Source organism: Dinoponera quadriceps, unplaced genomic scaffold (assembly GCF_001313825.1).
Source record: "Dinoponera quadriceps isolate SergipeBrazil2010 unplaced genomic scaffold, ASM131382v1 scaffold278, whole genome shotgun sequence".
Taxonomy (NCBI): Eukaryota; Metazoa; Arthropoda; class Insecta; order Hymenoptera; family Formicidae; genus Dinoponera; species Dinoponera quadriceps.
Genome location: NW_014554664.1, coordinates 549,179 through 575,531, shown reverse-complemented (window position 1 = coordinate 575,531; position 26,353 = coordinate 549,179). Strand labels below are relative to the sequence as shown.

Here is a 26,353-nt window from a genome sequence, read left to right as displayed (position 1 = left end):
ATATATATATAATTGGAAATATATATATATATATATATATATAATTGGAAAAAATAGGTTTTCAAGATTAGTTCGCCTTGTGAGTGTATGTGAAACTTCAAGAGAAGATCCAATAGGAATTTTGATAAAAAAGAAGAAATAGATGACCTCGTACGCTAAAGATGCGCCTCGTTAGACGATACTTGAAAATTTAAGTAAAGATATACTGCATATATAATTTTTATTTATTCTCTGTTACGTAAGAATGTTACTTACAAGGCAAAATAATATACATCGGGGCGTTTCTAACCTTCTGCAACCCAACCTTTCTTGTCTCGGAGAAAAATCACATAACAGGGAAGTAGCAACATATTAATCGTGGGATGCAAATCGATAGTTAAATTTCCATTTATAAATATCTTCATACACTAAGAACAAAAAGCGGTTAAATCGACAAAATCGATGATCACCCTCATTTAAAAAAATTATTGTTTCCGATGAACAAGTATTGGCGCAATAATATGTTGCGTTGATATAGTTACTGACTAAATCGCAATCATTGAATCAATTAATAGCTCATTACAGCCACTGTATAATTTATTCAATGGACTGAACATTGTGCTTGAAAACTTTTGTTCGTTTAAGCAAAGTTTCATTGATTCTACTACTTTTTCTATTACTTTTTTCTCTTAGTATAATCAAACACGCAAGACGTTCGCGAACGTGATTAATAAAACTTTACACATAACTCAATGAAATACGGTAATACCGTAATGTCGGTCATTCCGTTGATCGTCACTACAATATTAACCGTTGAAGTACCGAACGGCACAATCATGCTTCAGCTGTGTCATGTCTGTTCCGATTTTTTATTCACTTTTCATGAAAGAATTATAATAAAGATTATGAATGGTAAAGTTTGGCTTTAATGAAACTTCCTTAAGTTAAAACGCTGATAATACGCTGCACATTTTTAAGCAAGCACTTTTGAAACGGTATGTGTGCAGCGCGATGACACGCGAAATGACATGCAAACGGTTAATCGATTCGGAGTTAACAGCCCAGATATATATAAATTTGACACTAATATTCTCAGTCAATGTGTAAACATTGCTTATGAGTGATTATATGGCACCCGTATTAATCACACAAGAATGACGCAATAAAAATGCGAAAGAAATAATCAAAAATTATCACAATTTAATGAAAACAATACATCGTGTAAAATGCAGTATGAAAAATTCTGAACAACCTTTAGAAATTTGGAAATATAAAATGTAATTAATGTAATATAAAATATAATTAATGTAAAATTAATATAATTACATTCTTACGAAACTTAGCATCGGCACGAGAATCTGGAATATTCTTTTGTTCTTGCGTTTTTTAACTAGCGTTGTGACAATTTGAATTTTAAAATTGTCATTTAGCGTTGAAGAGGGTCCAAGCAATTAGAACTGAAACGTTCGTTTAAATGTAAACAATTTTTCTCATCAAATATTATTTCGCTCCGACACTGGCGATCCACTTCTTATTTGACTTTTATTTTCCATTTGATTGTATATCTTAAGAGCCTTTATATATTATAATTATTATAATCGCATTATCGTACGATATAAATTCAAACCGATCAACTCAATACAATATATTTCCCTCATGAGTGTAGTTGGAAAAATTGTCAAATTTCTAACATTCATTTGTCTCGCTTCGTGACAATCACGAAAATCTATTTAAATACTTTTCTCCTGGGCGATATTCCTCGATGTCTCTTCGACGAACATCGATCGATCATCGTTCTCTGCCTCCCTAAACCTGGAGTTACATCTCGGTTGTCGGTTGTCGCGAATCTCCGTAATAAATAGCGAGATGTGCAGAAGCGTGCCCGCCGGGGTGTCTTCGCGTTCCGCGCGATTTAAGACGACGCGAGGAGCGTCCTCACGCGGCGAGCGCATGTGCTTGCTCTCGCGCTCCGCCGTGCTATTCTTAAATCCGGCCACCTATCGCGTTTTTAAACGCAGTAAACGCTGATTTACGACAGCCCACCTCCTTCCGAAGGCACGATAAAAGACTATTCTCGGTCCCGACCAATAACGACGCTCCCTGCAACGCTCCTCGTCGCGTCCGGCTAAGTGCCGCGAAGGCCGATCTTGTGTTCTTACCGTCGATGCGACTTGCGCGTGTTCAACAACACGTAACGCGGTACACTTACCGCCAATAATGCTTAATCACTTGCTACACGTAGAGAAAACAACTCCGTTATAGCGTAACTGGATGTTCCGTTGTCTGGCTACCAGATGAAAATTCAATCGTAGGAACAAAGAAATGCCTGTTTCTATTTAGTTCAGAGGTTTCCGTTCAGTCAATTGCTCTCAGTTATCTCAATCGGGATTTTAATGCGGCTGAACGTTCAAACAAATGTTCTCTCAGTCGCGGTAACAGATATATCATTTCTTATCATCGAGTTTTCATCCGGTTTCCTATTCAGTTGCAGTTATCGAGACTTTTTCTCGTGTAAACACGGAGGTTCGTTAGGTAATTGGTCCGTCCCGAAGCATTCAACTTACGTAATGACGTGACGAAATTCCGTGCGTGAAAAACGAAACACTTGCAACGTTAAACCAGGCATGTGTAGGACTAACGATTTTTAATGACCAGATCTCGTGAGTAACCGTATATTATTCACGCTTAGTATAACGCTACTATAACGTGAAGCATTTTACGGGAACTTCTTAGGAAATTGGCACGTTTCACGCGACAAGATGTTTACATGCATTTATTTCGAAGAAATAAATCTTGCAATTTGACGAATGGAGTAATTTTTCGCAAAATCGACCCTCAAATTCAAACGTCGAGATCAAATCTTCCAAATTATTAGAAGCATACAATTGTCCCAAAAAGTTGTGATATCGAGATCAGTCACGGGGCAATATGGCAGAAAAAACAAAAATTTTAAATTGTAAAATTTTTCCACATTTAAAATTCTATAATTTTTTAAAATAATTTAAAATTATCGTGATTTATTATAACATGTATATTTTATTGTGAAATATTTTGGGGACATATGTAGAACGTTTTCAAGATATTATATTTTTCGCTACTTGCCTAGAAAATATTGCATGTTCTGCAGGACTTTGAGAAAACTGTATGTTGAAAGATTACCTTCGGTCTTTCGGATTTCTCAGTTATAATCCTCCAGGAAATTATCCCGTTTTTCGAATTTCGGTACGACTTTTCTTTTTAGAAGGGGCAACGCATATCATTTACCGCACTTGATGCAAAGTTCGAAAGAAAGCGACAGGCTGTTGCTTTTATCTCGCGATAAGATCCGATTAATCGTAGAAAAAATATATCGGACAAAAGCTTAGATCCTCCTCAGCGGCGCGCAAATACCGCGTCACCGCGGAGAGGATCCGCGAAGTGAAGCCAAATCGTTCGGTATACCTGTCTTTCGAAATTCGCATTGTTTTCCAGCGCGATTTAGACACGATCACGAGACCGATGCGAGCACGATCTCGTGACGTTTTCCGACGTTATAATTGATAGCCGGCGTTTCTTAGTGATTTCACGACGTCCGCTAAACGAGCGCCTATTAATCTTAACAATGTCCCGGCCATTACTCTCAGTTGAAAAAGGAATTTGCGTTTCCACGCGTGCTAATTGCCCCCATCGATCACGCTCGTTATTTTCCGGCTACTTCGGCCACGCGTGCATGCGACGACATTCGCGANCCCCCCCTCCCTCCCTCCTCCCTATCTCCCTTCCTTTCTCGACGACGGTGCACGCTCGCGCGCGCGAGATTAATAATTGCACGGTTGGGATTATTACGCGCCGGTCGCACGCAGGTGTGCTATGGTGCGTGTGGGTCTCGTTCACCCACGCGCGACGCGTAGTGAGATCACCTTTATACTTTAACTCCTTAGTCACGGCCGCGCGCGCACCGGCCTCTGTCGTGTTGCCGAGCGAAAAATAATGGCTTTGCAATATACGCGTTCGTCGGGGATACTCACCTACGAAAAAGTTCCCGTATCCCACACGTCCTGACGTCACTCTCCGTATATTTTCCGACACGCTTCGCTCGAGGAGGGAATTTAATTACCCGACGGTCTCCGGATTACTCCGCGATTTCTTCGCGATTCGATTCCCTCCTCGCTTATCGGCGTTGGCTGTATCGTGGGTGAATTTCGAAAAGGTAGAATTCATAACTCCCTGTAAGGATCCGTAAGAATCGCCACAGCCGAGGGGAGAAGAATGGTTAATCACCTGCGAAAACGTTCCCGTACCCACACGCCCTGACGTCACGCTCCGCATATTTTCTTACGCGTTTCACTCGAGCGAGGTATTTAATTATACGGACCGGATCACTCGCGATTCCTTCGTCATCGTGTCCGATTTATCCTTCGCTTCTCGCGTCGGATGCATCGGGAATGAATTTTGATAGGGTTGAATTCGAAATAGCGTAAATGGGTCGGTGCAGGGCGTACCTGCATTGAGAGAAAAACGGTTGATTTCACGACAAATTGGGGCCATTTTTGCGCGTGATTCGTATTTTTCTGTCGCTTTAATAAAAATATAGTAATACACACATAATATGCGCAATATGCTTAACGATTATTTAAAAAAAAAAACATTTTTTTTTTAAATAAGTAAATATAGAGTAGTGAACTAAAAATGAAAGGGAAACAGACAATTTTTAATTTTACTATTTATTCAAAAACATTCTTTCATAACAACAAGTAAAAATAGCAATGATAAAACTGATATTTCTTCAAAGTATGGTATCGTTCAAAGCATTTTCCTCTCTGAAGCGGAACACAGCGGAAATTACATAAGAAACATCGTTTCATTCCGTACTTTTTTGGCTGAGCACACACGACATTGTCTCGGTGGATTTTTTTTCTTCCCGGGCACCAACAATTGGAAACAATGGAAATCGTTGCCTAGCGACACAAACATAAACACCGACACACTTACAATGCCCATCGTATTTATACGATACCCGCTCTCCAGCTCAAATCTACTAAATACGTACTTTTACGTGATCCGCGCTCTAGTGACAGACTGCAAACAATGAAAAAGGTACGTTTCCCGCATGCAATGTGTTAATAACTCTGCGTGTACACGAAAGAAAAGATGCCGTTGAATCAATAAAATTTCCAACAGTAACGTAATTGGAATAAATCTCGATGAATCTTCTTGAATTATTTCTGAGAAAGTTATGAAATTAAATTCAATACATTTTAAACCATTGTTTTAAGTTAAAAATAAACTCATTTAAAATTAACAAAATTTTATAAGTTAAGACCTATTAACTCTTTAACTTTATTATCAACTTTTTGATTGATTAGTAATTATTTAACCCTGGGAAATCTTATAATTAGTTCCGATCTTCGCAGTTTTACGTACGCGATTTTCTTACACATCTCCATAGGTGCGCGTCAGTAACTCCGAGAATAAATTTAAGAAAGGGTTTAATCCAAACCAGCAGAAAGAACCTGTAGAACTCTTCTACAAAAATGTCCCTGTATTCGCATTCTGATGGTACACTTTGTATGTTTTCTTATGTTCTTCGTTCGAAGGAAAATCTTAGTTATCAAGGACGATCATAGTCATCAATGCTCGCGATTCTATTCTTACGCGACTCGCGTTGGAAACGCCGAGGGCGAGTTTCGAAAGGGATGAATCCAAACTCGACAGCGAATACGACGTTGTTGCATGCGAACGTGCCAGCTTGACAAATTACCCCGGCCCGACGTCGGACACTTCAGATTTGTATTCGCGCACACACGTCGTCATCGTACGGGATGTTTTAATTTGCGAACACGCGAGGACATCGGTCCGTGGAACGTGCCCGACAACGGGCTGATCTCCGAAGAGCATAGGTGTAAGGTTACGACCCCTTGTTTAGACACTTTTCTTCCCTTATGCCTGAAACAAATGATACGCGAACTGAAGGAGTAAGAATTGCTTCGACGCTTCGGGAAATTGTAGGAATGGAATTTTTCGTGATTTTGTCGTTATAGTTTTGCAATTATAGTCTAAGTAGGAAAATTCTCGCGATTTAATTCATATTAATTCATTAATTAATTAATTCAGTCCGATTTTCCAAGGGAAAAATTACGGGTTCTAGCTGGGAAATTTATAGAAATTCTGAGAAGCAGCGTAATATTTCGCACGATTGCGATTCCAGATGGAAAACTTTAACGGACCTCATTTGCTCCCCCTAACATTTTTCGAAAGATCTCGTTTGGTTTTCATTGTGTTGTATTGTATTGTATTGAAAACCTTGGGAAATTTCTATGCGAAACTCTTAGCTCAGTTTCGATGGGTCATCTAATGAATCACAAATAGGCAGTCTTTCAAAACGTCAGGTTAATTCGTATCTTTAAATAATATATTATTTTTTCTTTCGAATATGAAAGCTTCGAAGATAATTTCATTACAGAGTGCTTACTCGATTCCGCGACAGCTGCACCAATTAAGTGCAATTAGTGCAGCTGTTGCTGAATCGAGTCTCCGTAAATGGAATTCCGGTAGTTCGAACATCTCTCCTAGCAAAATTTGTATCGCCTTGCGCGCTTCTTTCCGCGAAAACTATTAATGGAACTTTAATCTTCAGCTTGAAGTTATTGAAAGTAGCTGAGAATATAATTGAAAGGAAATTATGACGATCGTAACGAATTACATCGACGATCCCGATTCCTATAAACCTCGGTTCTTTCTTTGAAATTTAATGAAATCGAATTTGGTGTTTATAATCCTAGACAGGCTTGGATCTTTGATTAAACTTGAAGTTTGATCAACCACTTTCGATTTTGTTGAGTCGATTTGTCAATCGACAGCCTCTATTTAAAGACACTCAATTTCATTTGGGACTGAATTTTCATTTCCTTTTTTTTTTTGAAGCCTCTCTTGTGATTCTCCAAGCCAGAAATTGATCGTTTACATTTATTCGGGATGCTAAGTAGCAGTTCGATTTCCATATAAATTAACCTTTCACGCTCCAGGTGTTCACTTGATTGGTTTTGCGAGTTTTAATAGTTTGCTATACACGTGTCGACTCGCTTCGGTAATTAAAGCAAAATTCTCCTAAAATACAGATAAATTATAAACTGTACATCGTTGATTGTTGATAAATCGATTCTTTCCGCTTATGTTGATAATATTTATGAATATATATCGTCATATTGCGCGAAATATGCAAATGTACAGCAAACTTATAGAATCTTTTTAGTTTCCGTCCAAATGATAGAGAGTTAAGGTCGAAAATACGAGCAAAATTTCAACGCTGAATCCTACGGTTACCTCATACTTCATCAAATTAATATCACCCTTAAGTTCTCTTCTGGAATACGTTGAGACAGATGAAAGAGGAGTTGAACTCTCTAAATCGTTGGTTTGTACTCATTAAATTTCTCGAAGTAAAAAACTTTACTCAAAATGTGGAGCGACAGCCGGAGTTACGTTGAATTCGCGTGATTTCTCAGATATAGAATTGAATTCTTCACTCTGAATCGTCGAGTGAATATTTTCATTCGAAAATGAAGAGCGAGCCGAACGTGTCCCATCGTCACGGGGGGACAAATTCACTCTAATCGATTGAAACATTCTCACTCGTATAGAGTCCGGATTCGTTCTAAACGTGGCATCTAAAGTGGAATATTCGCGATTTCGAGAGTACGCGTCGGTTCGATAATGAAGTAGGACCTGGGATTAAAAGCGCCATCGGATTTGCGGGCAATCTGGGCGCGGCTGGTCGGTAATCCCGCGGGCCGCTTCTTCGCCCGTGTAATTTGAGAGCTTTCGGCGAAAGGGTAGGCAGCGACATTTCTGGTAAATATCGCGCTCGCCCCGGCCGCCGTTCGAAAGGGGGTTAAGTCGTTTAACGCGAAGCCGCGAGGCATTCGCCAAACAAACCGACACCCGAGAGACCTTTCCAAGGATCCTGCGGTATTTTCGCGCCGCGAGAAACACTTTCTTTCATCTTCTCCTTTTTCCCGCTGGCGCTCGGGGGTGTTCGGAGGATGCGCCTCTCTCGCCCTTCACTCGCTCGCGTTTATCGAAATAAATACGGAGTATCTCCGAGTGTGAAGAATGAGCGCGAGGACTTGGCGATTGAGCAAAGTTTTTTCGACCGCCGCGCGATGTGCCGGGCTGGTTTCGGTGTGTAACGTTTCACGGCCTCTCGTGAGAAAGGAAAGGAGAAAGGAAAGGGAAGATTTGTTGACAATATCGTCCGGAGCGCCTTCGCTTTCACTGATTGCCACAGTAACGTGCGAAATTTGAAATCAACTTCCCGAACGATCTGATATTTCGGAAATATTTATATTCACGGATTATATATATTCGGTGTTTCATGCGTGTTGTTTATGTCTGACGGAAAATCAAATCGGAAAGTGTTCTTCGCAGGAACGTCGGACAGATCAAAATGAGTTCTGGTTTTGGGTTTTCGCTTAGAATCGCGATGATTTGACGTGTCGCATTTCCAATTCGAATCTACGATTTGGAAGCGGAATCTATAATTTTTCTGAAAAATTAGCGTGGATCACGATTAGATCGAATGAAATTTTCTACGTAATGCATATCGAAGATATAGTCGCTCGTCCTCTCTTGAAAAACAGTGCGATACCGTTAGCGGCGGCGCACGAAGGGAACGAACGAGGGGGACGCTTGTACGGTTTATCAGCCGTTCGACGATATAATCGGCGGATCTTGGCGGGAAAACTATTTCTGGTGGTCGCAGCACGACGCGATCATACCCCACGGCCGTTTATCGCGTCTAATGCCCCGGCGTTAATAGCCCCGTCACGAATTCCGAGTGCCGCGTCGTGTAATAGAGACATAATCGACTTAACTTTACGCTCGACTCGCTTGCCCGATCGCCTCTCTTTAATATCACGATCCGAAATAATCGCTGGGGATCTTTGATCTCGGGCCGAGAGCTCGCGTTCGAGCGCGTTTACGGTTTCCCTCACGACCATTTCTGCCGGCGGAACTGCACCGTATCGAATTTCGATCGCGCGGCACACGCGCGACTTCGTTCGCAAAATAGTCCGCCGAATAGTAACTGAGATGTGGAATAAACAGGATAATTCTTAACTTTCAAACGATGTCCGATAGATGGATGAATATCGGACGCGCTTTCAGATACGGCGACGACGACTTGGCAACGGCCCGCGCAAATCCGAACAATTATATCGGACCGAAAACTGTATATTATATATTTATATAAATTATACATGTAATTATATAATGAATGTGAAAATAATAAATATCGATAATAATAAATAAACAATTTACACACGCAGGAATAAAATATATACAATATATATACAAAATATATACAAATATATAATATATAAAACTATGTAATTAAAAATATGTAGTATAATAAATGTAATATATAATACTATTATATTAGTGTATAATAGTATTATTATATATATTATATATATTAATATAATATATAATACTATTATATTAGTATATATTATATATAGCTTAAAATATTTTATATTATTTTATGATATATATAATATATATATTTTTACATAATTATTATAAATATTAATTATATAAATAAATATTATATATATATATATAACAGAAAATACATAATCAATTAAAATATAATATATTACTATAAAACAAATTCGATATATTATAATAAAGAGTTGAACAATATATAATGTATTATATTATATTATATTGATGTTATTATATTAATGTATTATATTATATACTATATACAATATGTATTGTTCAACTCTTTATTATAAAATATCGAATTTGTTTCATAGTAATATATTATATCTTAATTGATTATATATTTTCCATAATGGTAAGTGAGTTGAACGCCGGTCGCATGATTCTCTCGGAATCTCTCCACTCCCTCTTTCGATACAAAGTACACATTTTCCCTGTACTGTGCACTATGTACTTCGTCGTGTCGGTATCCGGCGCGTAGACATGCGACACGCGGTATGTGCGTGCGCGTTGCCTGGCGAAGTGCATACGCATAATCACGTCGTCGTCGCCCATCGCTCCGTCGCCGGGAATGTGATGCGTGGGTGAATAAAGCGCGAAGGAGTTTAGAAATTCTCCCGGCAAAAAGCGTGTCGTCCTCAGTTTACACGAGTCCGCCACATGTTTTTCGTTTAGAGAGAGATATTCATCACGAGCAGTCGCCGACAGAAAACTTTTCCTCCGTGGCGGATCAAATAGTTCGGTAGATTCGGATTTATCGAGTGATTTATCGCCGATCCGATAATATGATTTATCGAGACGTTTACAGCCACTTTGATATTCGGAATGATAATCGCAAAAAGGGAAAAGACTTAGATACTTCAAGTGCGATCACTTTATGATATTTCAATCGATGGTCGTAATTATATTTGACATCACTTGTGTGAAGTTGGCTTAGAATTTTTAACAAGTGCAAAAATTTGATCAGAGTTCTATTTGACTCTCCAAAGAATTCAAAGTCGGTATTCATAATCGGATTTTTAAGAGCGTTTCAAGTTCACCTTCAAGTACTGTACGGCTTACTTCATTACCTACGAAATATGTGAAGACAATCTTGAAACGGTCTTAAATATAAAATCTATCTATGAATATCGACCCTAAAGTTGTAAATAAATTTTGAGACCATTTTACGATTTTTGACAAATGGATGGAGAGAGAGGGAAGGGGGCATAAAATTGGCTTCCCTTCCTTCAAACAGCGTTTTGACTGTTTTTAACATTAGAACTATTTCCAAATTGATTCTATTGAGAGCTGCAGAAATTTTCGGATGCCGAGCAAGATTCTAATTACACTGATCAACAAATTTCACATCATAATTTATATCAGTTTAGAATTTATATTTTTTTATATTTTTATGTTCGTGTGTTGAGAAAATGACAATAAAAAAATTACTCAGCTCCAATTTAAGAAATATAGACTATATGTTAGTTTTTGTAAATTAATGATTTGAAGTATGAAAATAAAATGACAAAACATATTTTTGCTATAATTTAGTTCATATTTTATATCGTCACATTGATTAAAATTCCTTTTAAATATTACGTTATTAAATGTAGCTTTTAGCTTCTCTACATAAATACTGTTCTAACTGAAGGTTAGAGAAGAAATGATCGTAAAGAAATTTTCTTTATAATTGTTTAATATATTTTGAAAATTAGAGCTAAGTTTTGATTTTAAATATTCTATTTGTGGTCAGCACTATAAAATTAATTATAATTGACGGTTTAGATCAAGGATACAATTTTTATGTTGGTCGGTATTCTTTTCTCGCAGTTTTTGAAAATAAGAGGCCGCCTTTGCACAAAATTTTGACATTTGTAGCATGTTTCGCTCGATTATATCGAGCTCGATTTATACAGCATTTATTCGATAAACGGAGAGCGTTGAAACGAATGCATCGCGTAAATTTCACGGATGTCACAACGGTGTCACGAGTGCGAGCGGGAATTAAGAGTGACGGAGGAATACGATTAAATCAACCTTGGCGATGCTCAGTAGGATGGCCGTGAAGCGGCATGATTGAAAAGGCTTGTACATTGGCATCGAAGTGAACATTAGAACGCATTTCAAGTAGCGATCCGCCATCCTGGTATACCCGAGTGTATTCGAGCAAAGGTCCTTTCACACTTATCCGTATCATCTCCATGCCGCGCGTATTCGCATATAGAAGCTTAAAGTGCGTTGCATAAAATCAAACGGAGATATCCGAGTCTGGAAAACTGGAGATATATTTCCATTTAATATTGCAGAATATAATCTAGCATGTGTTAATCGAAAAGGCCATCTACTTTTTTTATAAATAAATTTTAAACTAATCCGGCAGTATATTAATTTCATCCTAAATCGACAGAGTTCGTTTAATTTTGACGCCCCGAATGAAAGTGTCATTTAACTGAGTACATTTATAATTACTTTGGAGTTTATATTTAAACAATTAAGTTTTTATAATGGATAACACAACACATTATATCTTCGACGCATTATTTTGTTGTATTTTCGAGAAAACGAAAATGTGCCATAATGATGCAAAAAAATCTTTGTAGTCTATATGGAGATCTGCTGTTGCAGATAATTCAAAAGTGATCTTCAAAATATTATTCCAGAGATTTCCCTTTGAAAAACACATCAAGATCCGGGAGGTCTCTTAAAACTGATAATGACGTTTTTTATCGAAGTTATGTATTTTAATTTACAAAATTGTGTTATTTTAATTTCATTGAAAAACGAATTTTTTTAATAAGCCCCATAGCATGCGGGTACAATGCGAATGCAAAATGGATGATTATATCGGATAAGTAAAAAAATTCAGTTTGATTTTCAACAAATGATGTCATAGATAGACGATACACACGCAATATAAGCAACAATACTGATAACATCCGTGTATTTCATACTATTATAAGAGTGAAATCTTCACAACGATCACATGGTTGACGAATAATTTAATTCCAAAATCGAACCGAACTTTCCCACTGACTCGATAAATAGGATCCCCGAATCAGAAATCGACAGTTAGAAATACACGCTCGCTCGTAACGCGCGTGTTCGCGCTGTTCGCTCGCACCACTGCCAAATAAATTGCATCATCTGTCTTAAAAACCGCGACGAACGAGACGCGCGTATTCGATCGGGATTTTGCGACTGACGTTAATATTCATTGACGGGCGGACTAACGTCGCCGCAAATATCGATGCCGCGTGCGTTCGACAAATGAAATGATCGGGTAACCGATGTTAAGTAATACCCACGTCAGACGTCGACGGACTCTTGTTATTATATAAAATTGAAAGGTGGATAGAGACGCGTACGTGGGCGTCCATTCATTCGCGATAGACGCGAGGCGAGCGTGCGCGTAAATACAGGCGGTCACAGGACGGTTGCAACAGTTCTTTCTTTTTTTTTTTACGTATTTCGTAACGTACAAAAAATACGACGAAGTGAACCTGTGATTCGCGAACACGCGCGGTAGATAGTCAAGCAGCTGTCAAAATTATATATGTACATGCAATTTTGACACGTGCATGTCTAATTTTGACAGCTGTCTGATATACATCTACATAACAATCATAAATGAGTCCTAAGGGAAAAAAAGAATTTTCAAAGCTCGATGAAAAAAAAATGACCGAAATTGTAACGACACGTTACACTTGTCGAGTAATAATAGTGAGTTACTTTTAAAAAATAATCTTCTTCGATATGCACTTTTTGGTGTTCTTTTAAATGAACAACATGATGCGCGAATATTCGGACATGATGCGTGCGACTGAAAATTCCTGGTGATTCTACATCCTATGCAATAAATGTCAAAAGATCAACGTCGGCGAGTGTACACGTCGTCGCGGGGATTTGTAATACGCGAACGACGCGCGGAGTCGCGGCGAGAAATACGCGGATACCGTGACTCGATTGGTCTGAGTTATATTTCAACGCGAGTATATTTTCCTTCACAATGACGTATCTCGCGGCGGATCGATCGACGTCACACTTTAACTGCGGATTCCGATGCGATCCGCGCTCGCTGATGTTCGGAAACGTTGCGCGCTTTTCAACGCGCCTCGTTCTTATCTGGTCGACGCGCGAAGTTCGTTGCACTTGTCGAGTAAAATCGAGAATTTCGTATTTCCGATAGAGGAAAGTTCAAGGGTTGTTGATTAAGACGAAATAAAAAAAGATGAAGAATAGCGCAAGCTGTTGAATGTTGCTGTTCGGTTGAATAATATACGAGAGAAAAAGTATTGTAAAAAAATATGGTTAAAAAATCATTAATAAAATTCCCTACAACGAGCGTAATTGTAGTAAATCTTCTGGATTCATTAGCAGTGTCATTGAATCATCGATAATAAAACATTTTTCTTATGAGCGAGTCTTAAATTTTGTCGATAAAGCACCGAGTTAATTTACACACTTGATATATTATTCATTTGTTTGCAGTTTTGCAGGTTTGATCATGCGAAAAACCGGACAGTATTCACGTAATTATTGTTCGCAAACTTTAATGAACACAGCGAATGCTTCTTCGAGTGCCATACTGTCGTCATCGATGCGTGTGAAGGAGGAAAAAGTACGAAACAGAATACAATCATCCGTAAAGAATTTCATCCAATTAGCAAAAAGGTTGGTTAGTAAGATGGTATATCTTCATTAAACGAGAGTCTTCGAGTCGATTCATTAAAATATTAAACATTTCCGAGAAATCCGATTAATTAATATTAAAATCTGATCAACCATCATACTTTGAGAACACATATGAAATTATTAGAAGAGTTCTTTCTATTTCATTTTTAAGGTAGTCGTTGTGCGAAATAAATTTCTTAGGAATTCGTTGTAACTTAGAATATTATTTGAAATATTGTTTAACTAATTGCACAAATTAGAGAAGAAGAAATTGATTCAAAGATTAAGATATGTGTAATTAAAGTTTGTTCTTTTTTAATCGGTGTTTTCATATATCGCACTGATTTTAATTTCTCTTTTTTAACTTTAACGTATAAACTACGTTTAGGATTTTTATGAAAAACTGTTATGATATTAAAAATCAATTATACAGACATTATGCAAAACAATTAGAATTATTTTATTTATATAGAAACAAAAAAAGATTAATTCGGTACGATCTTTTAAAGCATAATTGATTTTTTTCTCCTAACTTCTATTAATAATTAATAAAGTATTAATATATTTTATATAAATATTAGTATATAATGCATTTTCAAATACACATTATTATATATTTCATTTAAATTATTCGACACTTCCTTCCTATCGTGTGATTACATTTTTTGACTATATTTTCGCAATACCTTAACCCTTTTAGTGCCGGGCGAAAAAGAGGTGCTTATGCGAAGATAACCGGCCGATTTTACTAGGATTTGGTAAAAGGCTCATAAAAACCAAACGAAAAGCAATATTTAAAAATTATTTATTTTAATTCTCTCGTAATGAAATTAGACTATTTATAACGTATTTTAAATTTATTTTGATAGAGATCTCTCGCAATGCGAATAGTAAAGCGCTACAAGGTGCGGGCCGATATATCGGCTCTGGCACTTCTCGCCGGTGTAGCAGGAGCCGATATATCGGCTCCCGGCACTAAAAGGGTTAATATCGAAATCAAGGACTAAGACGGGAAGGTCTAAACTTTTTGAAAGACTTTTGCAAAATAACTCGTTACCGCATTATAGTTATTCAGAAAGTGTAACGAATCGTTACAATTTCCGTTACTTCTTCATAAAGTTTTGAAAACCTTTTTTTGTTTTCATTTGTAACCGTTCGATATCCCAGGATATCCCGGTTCTCGCGACTTTTAAGTTTACCGAGAGATTTCCTGCAGAATTTAGAGTTAATTTCTCTCTATAAATACGCCAAGTAACAACAAAAGTAACGATTATATTCGTCACTTCCACCAAAAAAATCTGATTGCGTTAGCCGTTACCATCACCGATGAAAAAATACAACACAATTACCAAATCGTTACTGGAGGGAAGCGATTTGTAACGCTAACGACATCACGAGTAACACGTTACTTCCCAACCTTATCGGAAACCTCCTATAAAGCAGACGAGTCGATTTCTTGTGCACCAACCGAACAAGAACCTCAAACGCGATACGGTACGGCGGACATTCCACCGTTCGTTTCGGTCATTTCCCGCCACTCTCCTCCCCGTTATCGTTAACGACGCGTTATTTGCTGGAAAAAAAGAGTCAAATCACCGCGGAAGAATTAGCGAAGCGGCTTCGGGAAGACCGATCGGCATCCGATCGGCCGGCTGGACGAAGCACGTATGACGCGTCGAGAGGTAACAAGGTTATTACCTAACAAATCGATAAATCATCGGCGCGAAAGTCGCTTGTCGGTCCGATCAGCTGACATTGACAGCGCACGAGTATGGCAGCGAACTGCCGGCGAGTGGTGGCCGTCGCGTATCCAGCCTCGTCAGTGCGTACGATCGTGCCTTCTCTCTCGGACGTGCGTGACGTGCGTGCGTGCCTGCGTGCCTGCATAACTTTCTCTCTCTCTCTTCCCCTGCATCCGCCGGTTCCTCTCTCTATCTCTCTCTCTCTCTCACTCTTGTTGGCGCGCAACCGCTAAATTTAGAGTATGACCGGCCGATCGGCCGCGCTATCGGGACAAATAGCCCGGCGATAAAATCATTCGAGCACGCGAGAAAGACAGAGAAGATAGATTGGAAGTCGACGGGAGAGTAAGAGCGAGGGAGAAAGAGAGAGAGAGAGAGAGAGAGAAAAAAAAGCTTCTCGTGATCGTCAGAATCCATTTGATTCTTTCCGCGTCTTTCGATCGCCTCGGCGGTTTAGAGATTATCGTCACTTTCGGTAGAGACAGATAGATATTTCGTGTGTTCCATTTCAATCAAGGTTCGGCAGTTGCTGTAAGTCGTCGTTTACGGTCGTGTCGGGTCGATCGATCTGGTCAGCTGGTCAGAGGCGACTCGGTGGTCGGTGAACCCCTTCGCGATTTCTCGTCGCGTTCCTCCACGTGGTCGGCACGTGCGGGCAACGGGAGCGCGCGCGCGCGCGCGCGTGATCACAGCACCGCCCGAAACGGCAACCGAACGAGAGAATTCGAGGCACGCGAGCGACGTTCTCGAGATGCGTCGGGAGGAGGAGATTTGTCACGACACATGGTGAGTGCTCGCAAGTAATTATGATAATCGAGGCGCCGGAGTCTGCGCGAGGAGATGACGGCCGACGGTGGGGGTATTGTGGCGCGTTTTATTTAAAATCCATCTTCTGGTGATCATTCGATTCAGGGAAAACTATAGTAACGTAGGTAACAACTATGCGAGGTTTGTGTGTAGAATTAACGTATATAGTTGAATAAATTATTTTATAGTTATGCAACTGAATATTAATGGATACGATTACTACAGTTATTGAGAATTATAGTTTATGCCGTACCATTAAGATTTGGTTGTAGTAACTGTAAAATATAGTTTAGTAATAATTATAGAATTATATTCATTAATTCTACGTACAAAACTCGTATAGCAGTCAGCTTTGTAGTTATTACGACTATATATTTTTCTTTGAGTGTATAAGAGAAATATATTCTTCCATTGGGTACAAATTACATTGCGAAATTCATTGAAGGAGAAAACGTCTGCAACCTCTCCTCCCCTCTCTCTCTCTCTCTCTGTCTCTTTCTGCTCCATTGTGACCAGAATATCCCCTTTATTAGAATTTTATTAAGATTTTCTCTTTACTTCAGAGTTCTTTCTCATCTTAGTACTTTCGTTTTCTTTCTCTCGATGAAGTCAACCCACGATTTATGTTAAGCAATACACGCGCGATACATGCGCGAAATCTTTTGAAGCAACAGCATGCGGTTCTTAGAGTGAACATTTAAATTTAAAATATGACAAAAATCACGACTCATAAATGTCGTGGAATGCAGATACTCAGGACACTGTTTAATATTAATAATTTTTTTTTCTACAGAATAAATTAATTTCCTGACGAAATTGAAGAAGGAGGAGGGTTAATCTTCTAAGCAACGAATAAAATTTATAGGTTAATTATGATGTGAGTTGTTTATGAATTTAAATATAATATCAAATAAAGATTTGATTTTTCTTAAAATTTCATTTAAATAAAATTGTTAAATATATAATATTTGTAATATTATATATTTGTCATTTTTAAACGTATTTTCTACTCATTATTAAGTATTCTTGAGGGAGGAGAATTCAAAGATATGGGTAGATAAGTGATATTACTTGCCGGAGCGCTCAACACTGACAAATAAAACGTTAGAATAAGTAATGGCCTTTCGTCGAATTCTCGTGCTCGATTTCGCGTGAATTTATGGCCGAGTAGATATATCTGCCGGATCTGGGACACCCTGGATCCAGATCTAGTTTTCTGCGCATCCATTCGGAGGTCTTCGTGTACGCGTTCTCGTCGGAATAGATCTCACGAATATTGCTCAGAGGTAATTCGGGAAACATTTTCACAGCAGTTATTCTCGGACGCTCGATTGCAACACGTGTCATTATAGACGCATTCGGATGCGGCAAGATTTATGCGAACCTTCGTCAGTGGATCGACGTTAGAGCTCATTCACATTGGCGTGCACGATTACATCAAAACGTCACATAAGTTATAGAGGTGCTGTTGAATCCTGATAGTAAAAGTATAGTTAAAATATATAATAACTGTTATTAAGTGTGTGTGTGTGCGTGTGTGTGTGTGTGTGTGTTTGTGAGATCTTTTTGTGTTGTTTTATATTCGATGAATATGTGTCCAGGTGACTTTTTATCATCTTATAGATAATCATTCATCACCTTATAGGTAATCATTTATCATCTTATAAATAATCATTTATCATCTTTTAAGGCTACAAGAAGGTCGCCACATGTATTACACGCTGTTACGATACACGAATTACGAACCGTAAATTTGTGAAATCCGTTCTGTCAACTTCAGCTACATCGATTTGCCGATATCAGAGTTAGCTGATATTTTCAGAAGCAATAACATGAATTATCAATAGCCGGATACGTGTTTCTGAAATACGGGCAAACAGCGATTATAAGTTACACAGTGAGAATTCGATCGCATTTGTAACACTGTACTTGGATTTCAAAGATTCTGACAGAGGAATCACATTGATCGACAATTTATGTAACGGAACAAAAATCACTTTCCCTCGGACGATTCATCTGTAATACCGTGCGCGTCGCGAGTTGCGTTTTTCATTCTGACACGCGGAAAAAACAATTCCGCAAATATAACTGATTTTTTCGCTACACGGGGACCGGATGAAAACTCGCTTGTAGAAACAAGAAGAACAGCCAATCTCGGTTATCTCGACCGAATTTTCATGCGGCTAAATGTTCACACGAATGCGCTCAGCCGCGATAACAGAGATATTATTACTTGCCACTGGGATTTCATCCTTATTCCGAGAGATTGAGATTCTCTCATGTTCTCTGTTGGTTTGATTGTTTCGTTTAATCGATCATTCGAGAATCTTTCGTCATCCCTCGCCGTCATCGTTTTCGGAGAATCCCTCGCGGCAGGGGCGTCGCCTCTGCCAAATTCTCCGTGCGCAAAGGCGATTATTAATTATTAAGCGCTACAACAACGGATATTTTCGGCGCTTTTGCGCTGTTCCTCCGTAAGGTCACCCCTGTGTCTCTTTCTCGTATGAGTGCACACGAGCCTCCGGTTTGCGGAAAATACGCCCGAAGGGCGATTAGTTTCCCGGTGACGATCGCGCATACATCGTGCATCACGTTGAAACGCGCGCGCGGCTGCTGGCGCGCCGCCTACACTCGTGATCGAACGAGAGCGCGCGCGTCTTTATAGTCAGGATAAATAAATGCATCGTGCTTGTTGTGACAAGCGCGCGTCATTGTCCGAAACTGCACTTCGCGCGGCGACTCTCTTCGCCGATGGCGCGGATAATATTCCCGGTTCCAACCGCGGGAGCGAGCTCGCGCGCGTAAAGACGTCCGACGTGACAAATGTGTTTATCTTGTTCTACGATGGGCTGACGCTGTGCGTATAAATATAATTATGCCAATCGCGCGTTAATCGAGCGAGACATGACAAGCAGTCCGCGCGTCTTTTCGGAGATCGCCTCTGAGAGATATATTATTATGAAGAAATAGCAATAGCCGTTAATTACGTAAGTTATATGAATCAGAAAAGTTATATAAATACATTAATTACATAAAGTGCTGCTTTATGTACATATATCGCTGCATATATGTTGGATAAATATCCTGTGTTTTTTTTTAGATATTTGTCTCTTAGCGAGTTTTGGCAAATAATAGCACTCCGATGCCATCTTTCCAATCGCTCGCGTTGCCAAGTTGCCGAAGCCTTCCTCTCCGATCTCCTCGATAACAAAATCGAGAAACAGAGTAATTTCAATCGGCAAGCTATTCGACCTTCAACAGATACCCCGATCAATCCAAATCTTCCTTGTTTGGAGCGTGTAGCGAATGAAACACCCGGTAGGGCGCGAGTTAAGAAACGCCGCGAGTTCTTTCCGCCTCGTCGCGCAAATCGTCTTGAGTTATCCGAGACGTCCGCACTAAACGTCTCCCTATCCCCTTCTCTGCGTGTAGTAAAACGATAAGTCAGTTAGCAGTCTCGTTGCTAAGGATTCTCGGTCTAGGAAGCCCGCCAGCCGCAGCTCGTCGCCGCGGAATGCGGCAATTGGAAATACATTTCGTACTCGGAGATGCAAAGTAGTTGCGACAATATAAGAGCTCCGTTACGACGGGACGATCGAAGAGACGGAGAATCCGGATCGATATGATCGATACGATCGATCGGTCGATCGAAAGAAACCGGATCGACCACGCGAGACAAATCTCGGAGCGTCTGGAATATAACTCGAGGACGTGCGGATAAATGAATCAGAGCCCCTCGAGCAAATGTCTGGACATGTTTGATTTTTCGATAAAAATGGCGTCCGATTCGTCACTGGTAGTTCTACGTATTTATTCAATATATAGAGTTAACTTCTAAAAGAAAACTCCGTTAATGTATTGTGTGACGTCATTAAAATTAGGAAAAATGACTGGCTGTTGTGTACCAAGTTGCAAAAATGCAAATATTAAGGGATTTTATATCAGCTTTACCGGCGTATCCTGAAAAGCGAGTATTGTAGGTTTCGCTTATTAATTTGTAACAAGTTTCGAACTTAAGAAATATCATCGCATATGTGAGATATGAATTATTTCTCTGAAGTGAATTAGAATCCCTGGAATATAGAGTTTGGATAATGTGGGCAGATTTTTCATCGACTCCGGACTACTTTAAAGCAAAATTGCGGAACCGACCGACGTTATTATACCCCTACTTCAAGTGTAACTATGCACGGAAAGAAGCAATTAACCAGCCAGCTCTTCATCTTTCCTACGAAGTGATAAATTAGAAACATCAATAGATGTAAGAACTGATGAAGAAGGTCAACACCGTCGTTTTTATAATTCCCAATGCTTATATATCTGCTCTTTCTTATTTAGCTTTAATTCGGCAAATTTAAATTATAACATATATTTTTATCTATTTATAATAAATAAATGAACATAATAAATAATGAATATAATAAATTAATTAATATAATAAATTTTTATCTACTTATAATAAATAAAATAAAACAAATTTATAATAAATAAATTTATAGGAAATAAATGTCTGACGATGAGATCTGTGAGCGCACTGATACGTTGTGCACACTCTGCACTTACAACACATTGCAGTTACCTTACAATAATTCGAATCCCCAAAAATACATCAAATCCGTCCACTCTCCATTTAGCTTAAAAACCAAAGATTGTCCAGGCTCTATATTCAAAGTGGACTCTAAAGTGAACGACCCTGATACGACGGTGACCGAGAAACCTCGGCGGGGTCGGTTTCCGGCTGGGTGACGGGCGTATTTCGTGGCGCATCTCATTGAGATACGCGCGCACAATTTCGCGGCGATTCACCGGCGGTGATTTAAATAACGCGAGCGAGCGGGTCGTCGCGGGGAGGCAGGAAGCGATGATAAAGCGTCGTGAAACTGCGAAACGGGGCAGAGAGAGAGAAAGAGAGGGGGCCACACAGAGATACAGACGACTGTTTCTGACATTTGCTTTACAAATAACGCGGTCGGGCACCCGGCACTTGTCGAGGGTCTCTGCGAGATAACGAGGCTCTATTCCTACGCGATAATCCTTATCGACTGAGATGCCACTGACTGAGAGACTGACTGCTCGAGAGCGCAGTCGGTCGCGTTCAGTGCCGCGGCGAACGCCACGCGATCGCGTCGTCCGAGCGTTGTTACCACACGTGGTTGGGAGATATATATATATATATATATATGTAGATATATATACAGGTTATACTTTATATTTCAAGTGTTACGTGTTGTCCGTTAGCGCGTATTGCTCCCGAGTCCGTCGGGCCGAGCCGCGATCTCGAACGGGTTACTGCGCGCGAAGCGTACTGAAACCCCGTTTGACCCTGTCATCGACCCCGTCGACCCCGACGATGGAAATCGTACGATTGATTCCGGGTGCGGTCTCCCTTTCGTCGACGCTTTTCTCTCGCTCCCTTGACTCGCGAATTTGAAACCGGCTGCGCTCAGGAAACACAATGGTTGAGTGAGCGCTCACCGTCATTGGAATATTCCCTTAGATTCACCCCGTGGATCCAAGAGAATAGAACGGTCGGAAATAATTATAACAACGTTGTACAATCGTTATGTTTCCTGAACGCACGTACTGAAATACTGGCAACGCCAATGATATGATCGCCGGGGATGTAAAGAAGGAATAATAAGGCCACCGGTGTGATGTTGGCAAGCCACTTTTCAGCACTGCGAGATTTCACGCATGCTTTACTTGCAATTGCAACGGTTTTGGAGTTTACCATGAGTTGCGGTGATTTCGTTGAATTTTCTAAGCGAACGATATTTTGCGGTAATACGAGGTATTATTCATTCAACAAATTTATCGGGAACTATAGAATTCTTCTAGAATTGGAAAATTCCATGTCGAAATGATTATTTTTGAAAGTTGGGGTATCGTGGAAAATTAGTATTTTATATTGTCGAAGTGGGATATTCTTATAACAAGTTTGACGGAATTATTGCTATAAATACTACGTTGGCAAGAAAAAAATCGGTTAAGAAGAATTAAATCTCAGAACTGTGCAAATTTGTTGCATAAACTGTGATTGAGTTAAATTGAAAAAAAAAATCGAGTCGGGTTGATGATTTGATAATTTGGTTAACGACGAAAGATTCACCAAACAGAAACATAATTGTATATAAATATTGATGTTCTTACAATCATCAAAAGATTGGTCTATCTGTATAATACGTGTAACTTTACTTTTGGTTGGAAGCTTAAATAAATCAGGCGACAAATACAATCAATAATGTAGTGGGCTAACACATATATATATATATGTGTATATATATATATATATATATATATATACGTATGGCATATTACAAAAATGTGTTTTTAGGATTATATTTATTTTTCTAAAATTTATCTTTTTTCTTGACTTAACAAACGTTAAAAATTTCTTGAATAATAAAAGCCAAAAAGTGTTTGGTCCTCAGAAGCTTCATTAAAAAAAGCATTAATTTCAAATTAATTGCAAACTCTATGTTAAAGATGGCCTGGTAAACTTAAAACAACCTGTAGATTCACGCCTGCACATTCGTAGAGAACTAGCGCATCGACTTGTTTTTCTATTCAGAAGTTTTTTATTATTTGTACGTTGTTTTTCTTTTGCTAAATGTTACTCTGACCTTTCGAGAATAGTTTTTCGCTAATATCGACGTCGCTGGCAAAGGCTATTCATAACAAGCGGCTTAATCCGTGATTTTACGCAGCTCAATACCGAAACGTCTATTCAGAATTTTTATATATTAACGATAATTATAACAAGAATTTCATACCTTTATTTTCAGAGTCCATCAATTTCTTATTGGTGGAAGCTATAAGTTAAACGACTAGCTACTTTTTCATCCAATTCCATTGACAAACATAAAGAACTTAGATTACATGTTGAAATCTCTGATTTAGTAATTAATAATAAAGAATCGTCGCTATATCTTTTCGTTAAAAAAGACAAAGTTTTCGCATGCAAAGGCAAGTTTATTGAGGAGAAAGGAAAAAAAGAGATAGAAGTTCCACGACTCGATTCAGTCTCCGTAAATGTATCGATATCTGGCATCTCCGGCTGCTATTGGTCACGCTTCGGAGTTAAAACCTGAACTCAATGCCGGGTAAACAAGGTTTTCCCTTCGGTTGCCTAATGGAAAGCGCTCGGTCGGCTTACCGGAATGCTATAATCGGCGCGATGCGGCGGTACGAGTGGGTTCGTTTCAACCGCGTTTCGCGGAAGGTCGTTCGTACGCGCGCGGGAGCAAGTAAAGATAAACGCAGACGAGACTGAGACGCGGACCGCAGAATGCGAAACAGTCGCGAACAAAAAGAGGGAACTCGGAACAATCCTCGGGATTACTTACGACTGATGTAACAAACGCGCGAACTGTGTTTGGTGAGTCTGTTCGTACTTTTTTGTTCTTTCTTCTTCTTCCTCTTTTTCTTTCTGTATATATCTCTTCTCTTTATTGAACGTAAACTTCTAAATCGAGAACTATCATTACTCGCGGATTCTTTACTCATTTCGAGATCGAAGTTATTTATCTTATCGTGAGAAAATACGGTTTCCAGATCGCGCACGCGTTCACCGAGAAAAGCGATTGCCGTCTCGATTTTCATGCCGATTTTTATACTTACGCAGTAAAATATTCGTCTTTACGTGTCATATTTACATATAGATGTGCAGAGTGGGCCAAAAGTCTAGACACAGTCGAATATCTCGTGAACAAAGCAACTTTGAAGAAGAAATGTTTTAAATAAAAGTTATAAGGTTTCAAAAGATCTATTTATTGATTTTATCAGTTTGACCTCGGGTGGAGGCGTCGAAGTCAAATGAAAGTCAACGGTTTTTTTTTAATGGAATAATATAATTTTCTTCCAACGTCGTGCTTTAAGTTGAAACAATATATATATAGATGCAAAATAAAACATGTTTGCGTCGAATAATTGATATTTTCAATGCGTTAAGAAGTAACACACGACGAATATGTTATTTTAACACAAAATTTAGAGTGGACCTTTCTTGTTGACACATTTTCACATCATATATATTCACGTAAAAAATATTATATTTTTCCAAAATTTTTAAAATCTTTTATAATAATAATAATAATTTTCATAGGAATATTTTATAATACACTCGCCATTTCTCATTTTGTAAATTCAAAAATCGTAGAGATAAAAAATTCGTGAGGCAGCATGTAACTCGTTTACGCGTTCGCGTCGACATCGAGCGGAACGTCGCCGGCGCTCTCTGAGGAGCAGTCGGCGAACGTCGCGCCAAGCGCGGAAGACGGTGACATAAAGTGAGACCAGGACAATGCTTCGTAATGCAAACCAACGTCCGAAGGTCGTCGTGCCTTCAACTCCCCGGTCAGAACGCGTCGCCTCGTCTTTCACGGAAGGCGGACTATGAGTCAGTCGGAACTCGCGCGCGGATCGTCGCGGAAGGCGGTTTCAACGGCTGACACGGTCAACCGTCACGATACGAAAGGTCGGAAACGAAGTTCGAGGTCGACTCGACGCGCACGCGCACGAAACTGCGGGGGGGGGAGGGGGTGGCCGGTAAAAATCCGAACGCGGTGAGAACCGTGACGGAGAATCTCCGTTCGCGTTATCTTCGGTTCCTCTCCTCGATTAATCGCAGCCGGTGATGACACGCCGAGTGATTGAATATGCAAACGCCGGGTTTGTCCGCCGTGTGAACGCCGCGCATCCTCGGAACCTCGCCGAGGGAACGATAAAAATCCCCGGCTCACCATTTTCTCGGCATGTGCGTCACCATGCGACTCGCTTAACGGTAGTGCCGCCGATAGGAATCCGGCCGGTTGTCACGGTGAAACGCGGGAAAGCATCTCGACGGATTGAACCTCTCACGTTCCTCTTCAACTTGTGAAATCGAATGCGAAATGTGAGATCGCTGTAACGGCGCCCGACTTCTCCGCGCGTACACAGTCAGCGGAGGAAAGGTCTCGGCGGAGATTGCTTTTTTTTTTCAATAAGTTTCGCAACGTTTCCGCCGAAAAATATAGTAACATGATAATTACACGAGTTTTGTATATAGAATTAATGCGTGTATTTTGATATTAGAATAAATTATCTTATAATAATTGCAAATAGATTTGAATGTAGTTGTTATAACTGTAATTATCGAGAACTATAGTTTATGCTACGCTATACCAGCTCAGATTTAGTTGCGATAAATGTAAAAGATTTTATTAAACTATATTACATTAATTCTATATGCAAAACTCGTGTAATCGTCACCTTTATAATTACCACGACTGTATATTTTTTTTATGAATGTGGAGAGACGCTTTCCTCAGTAATTCTCGGAACATAAATTTTCCTATTGAGAACATCGGTTCTGAAGCTCTTCGAGGTAAAAGTGTTGCGACCTTTCCTCCATTAACTATGTACGTGTGTATGTGTGTGACCGGTGGAATAGCCTTAACCCGCAATGTAATTAGGTCATTAGTGTTCTGTAATATACTCGTATATTATACATATACTAGTTAATATATATATTATGAGAATTCTATGTCAGTAATATATACAGGATATATTATATATATACTAGTATTTATATATATTATATATATATACTAGTATATTATATATTAATTATATACACACTATAATTATATATATATATATATAAATATATATTATATATATATTTATATATATATATATATATATATATA

At 39.1% G+C, this 26,353-nt stretch overlaps 1 protein-coding gene across 5 annotated transcripts in view; it reads left to right on the top strand.

Moving 5' to 3' along the window:
• LOC106740603 (four and a half LIM domains protein 2) overlaps window positions 1-26,353 on the top strand; it is a 214,291-nt gene that overhangs the window by 65,966 nt on the left and 121,972 nt on the right. Inside the window, exon 1 of one of the 5 annotated variants that reach the window (XM_014611800.1) lies at window positions 13,982-14,115. The exons of 3 other annotated variants lie outside the window; for them this stretch is intronic. In XM_014611800.1, coding sequence (XP_014467286.1) covers window positions 13,997-14,115 — 119 coding nt within the window. In that variant the 5' untranslated portion in view covers window positions 13,982-13,996. Of the gene's footprint in view, window positions 1-13,981; window positions 14,116-16,593; window positions 16,644-26,353 lie in introns of those variants that run through there. One more of the 5 variants, XM_014611802.1, reaches the window with a different exon arrangement.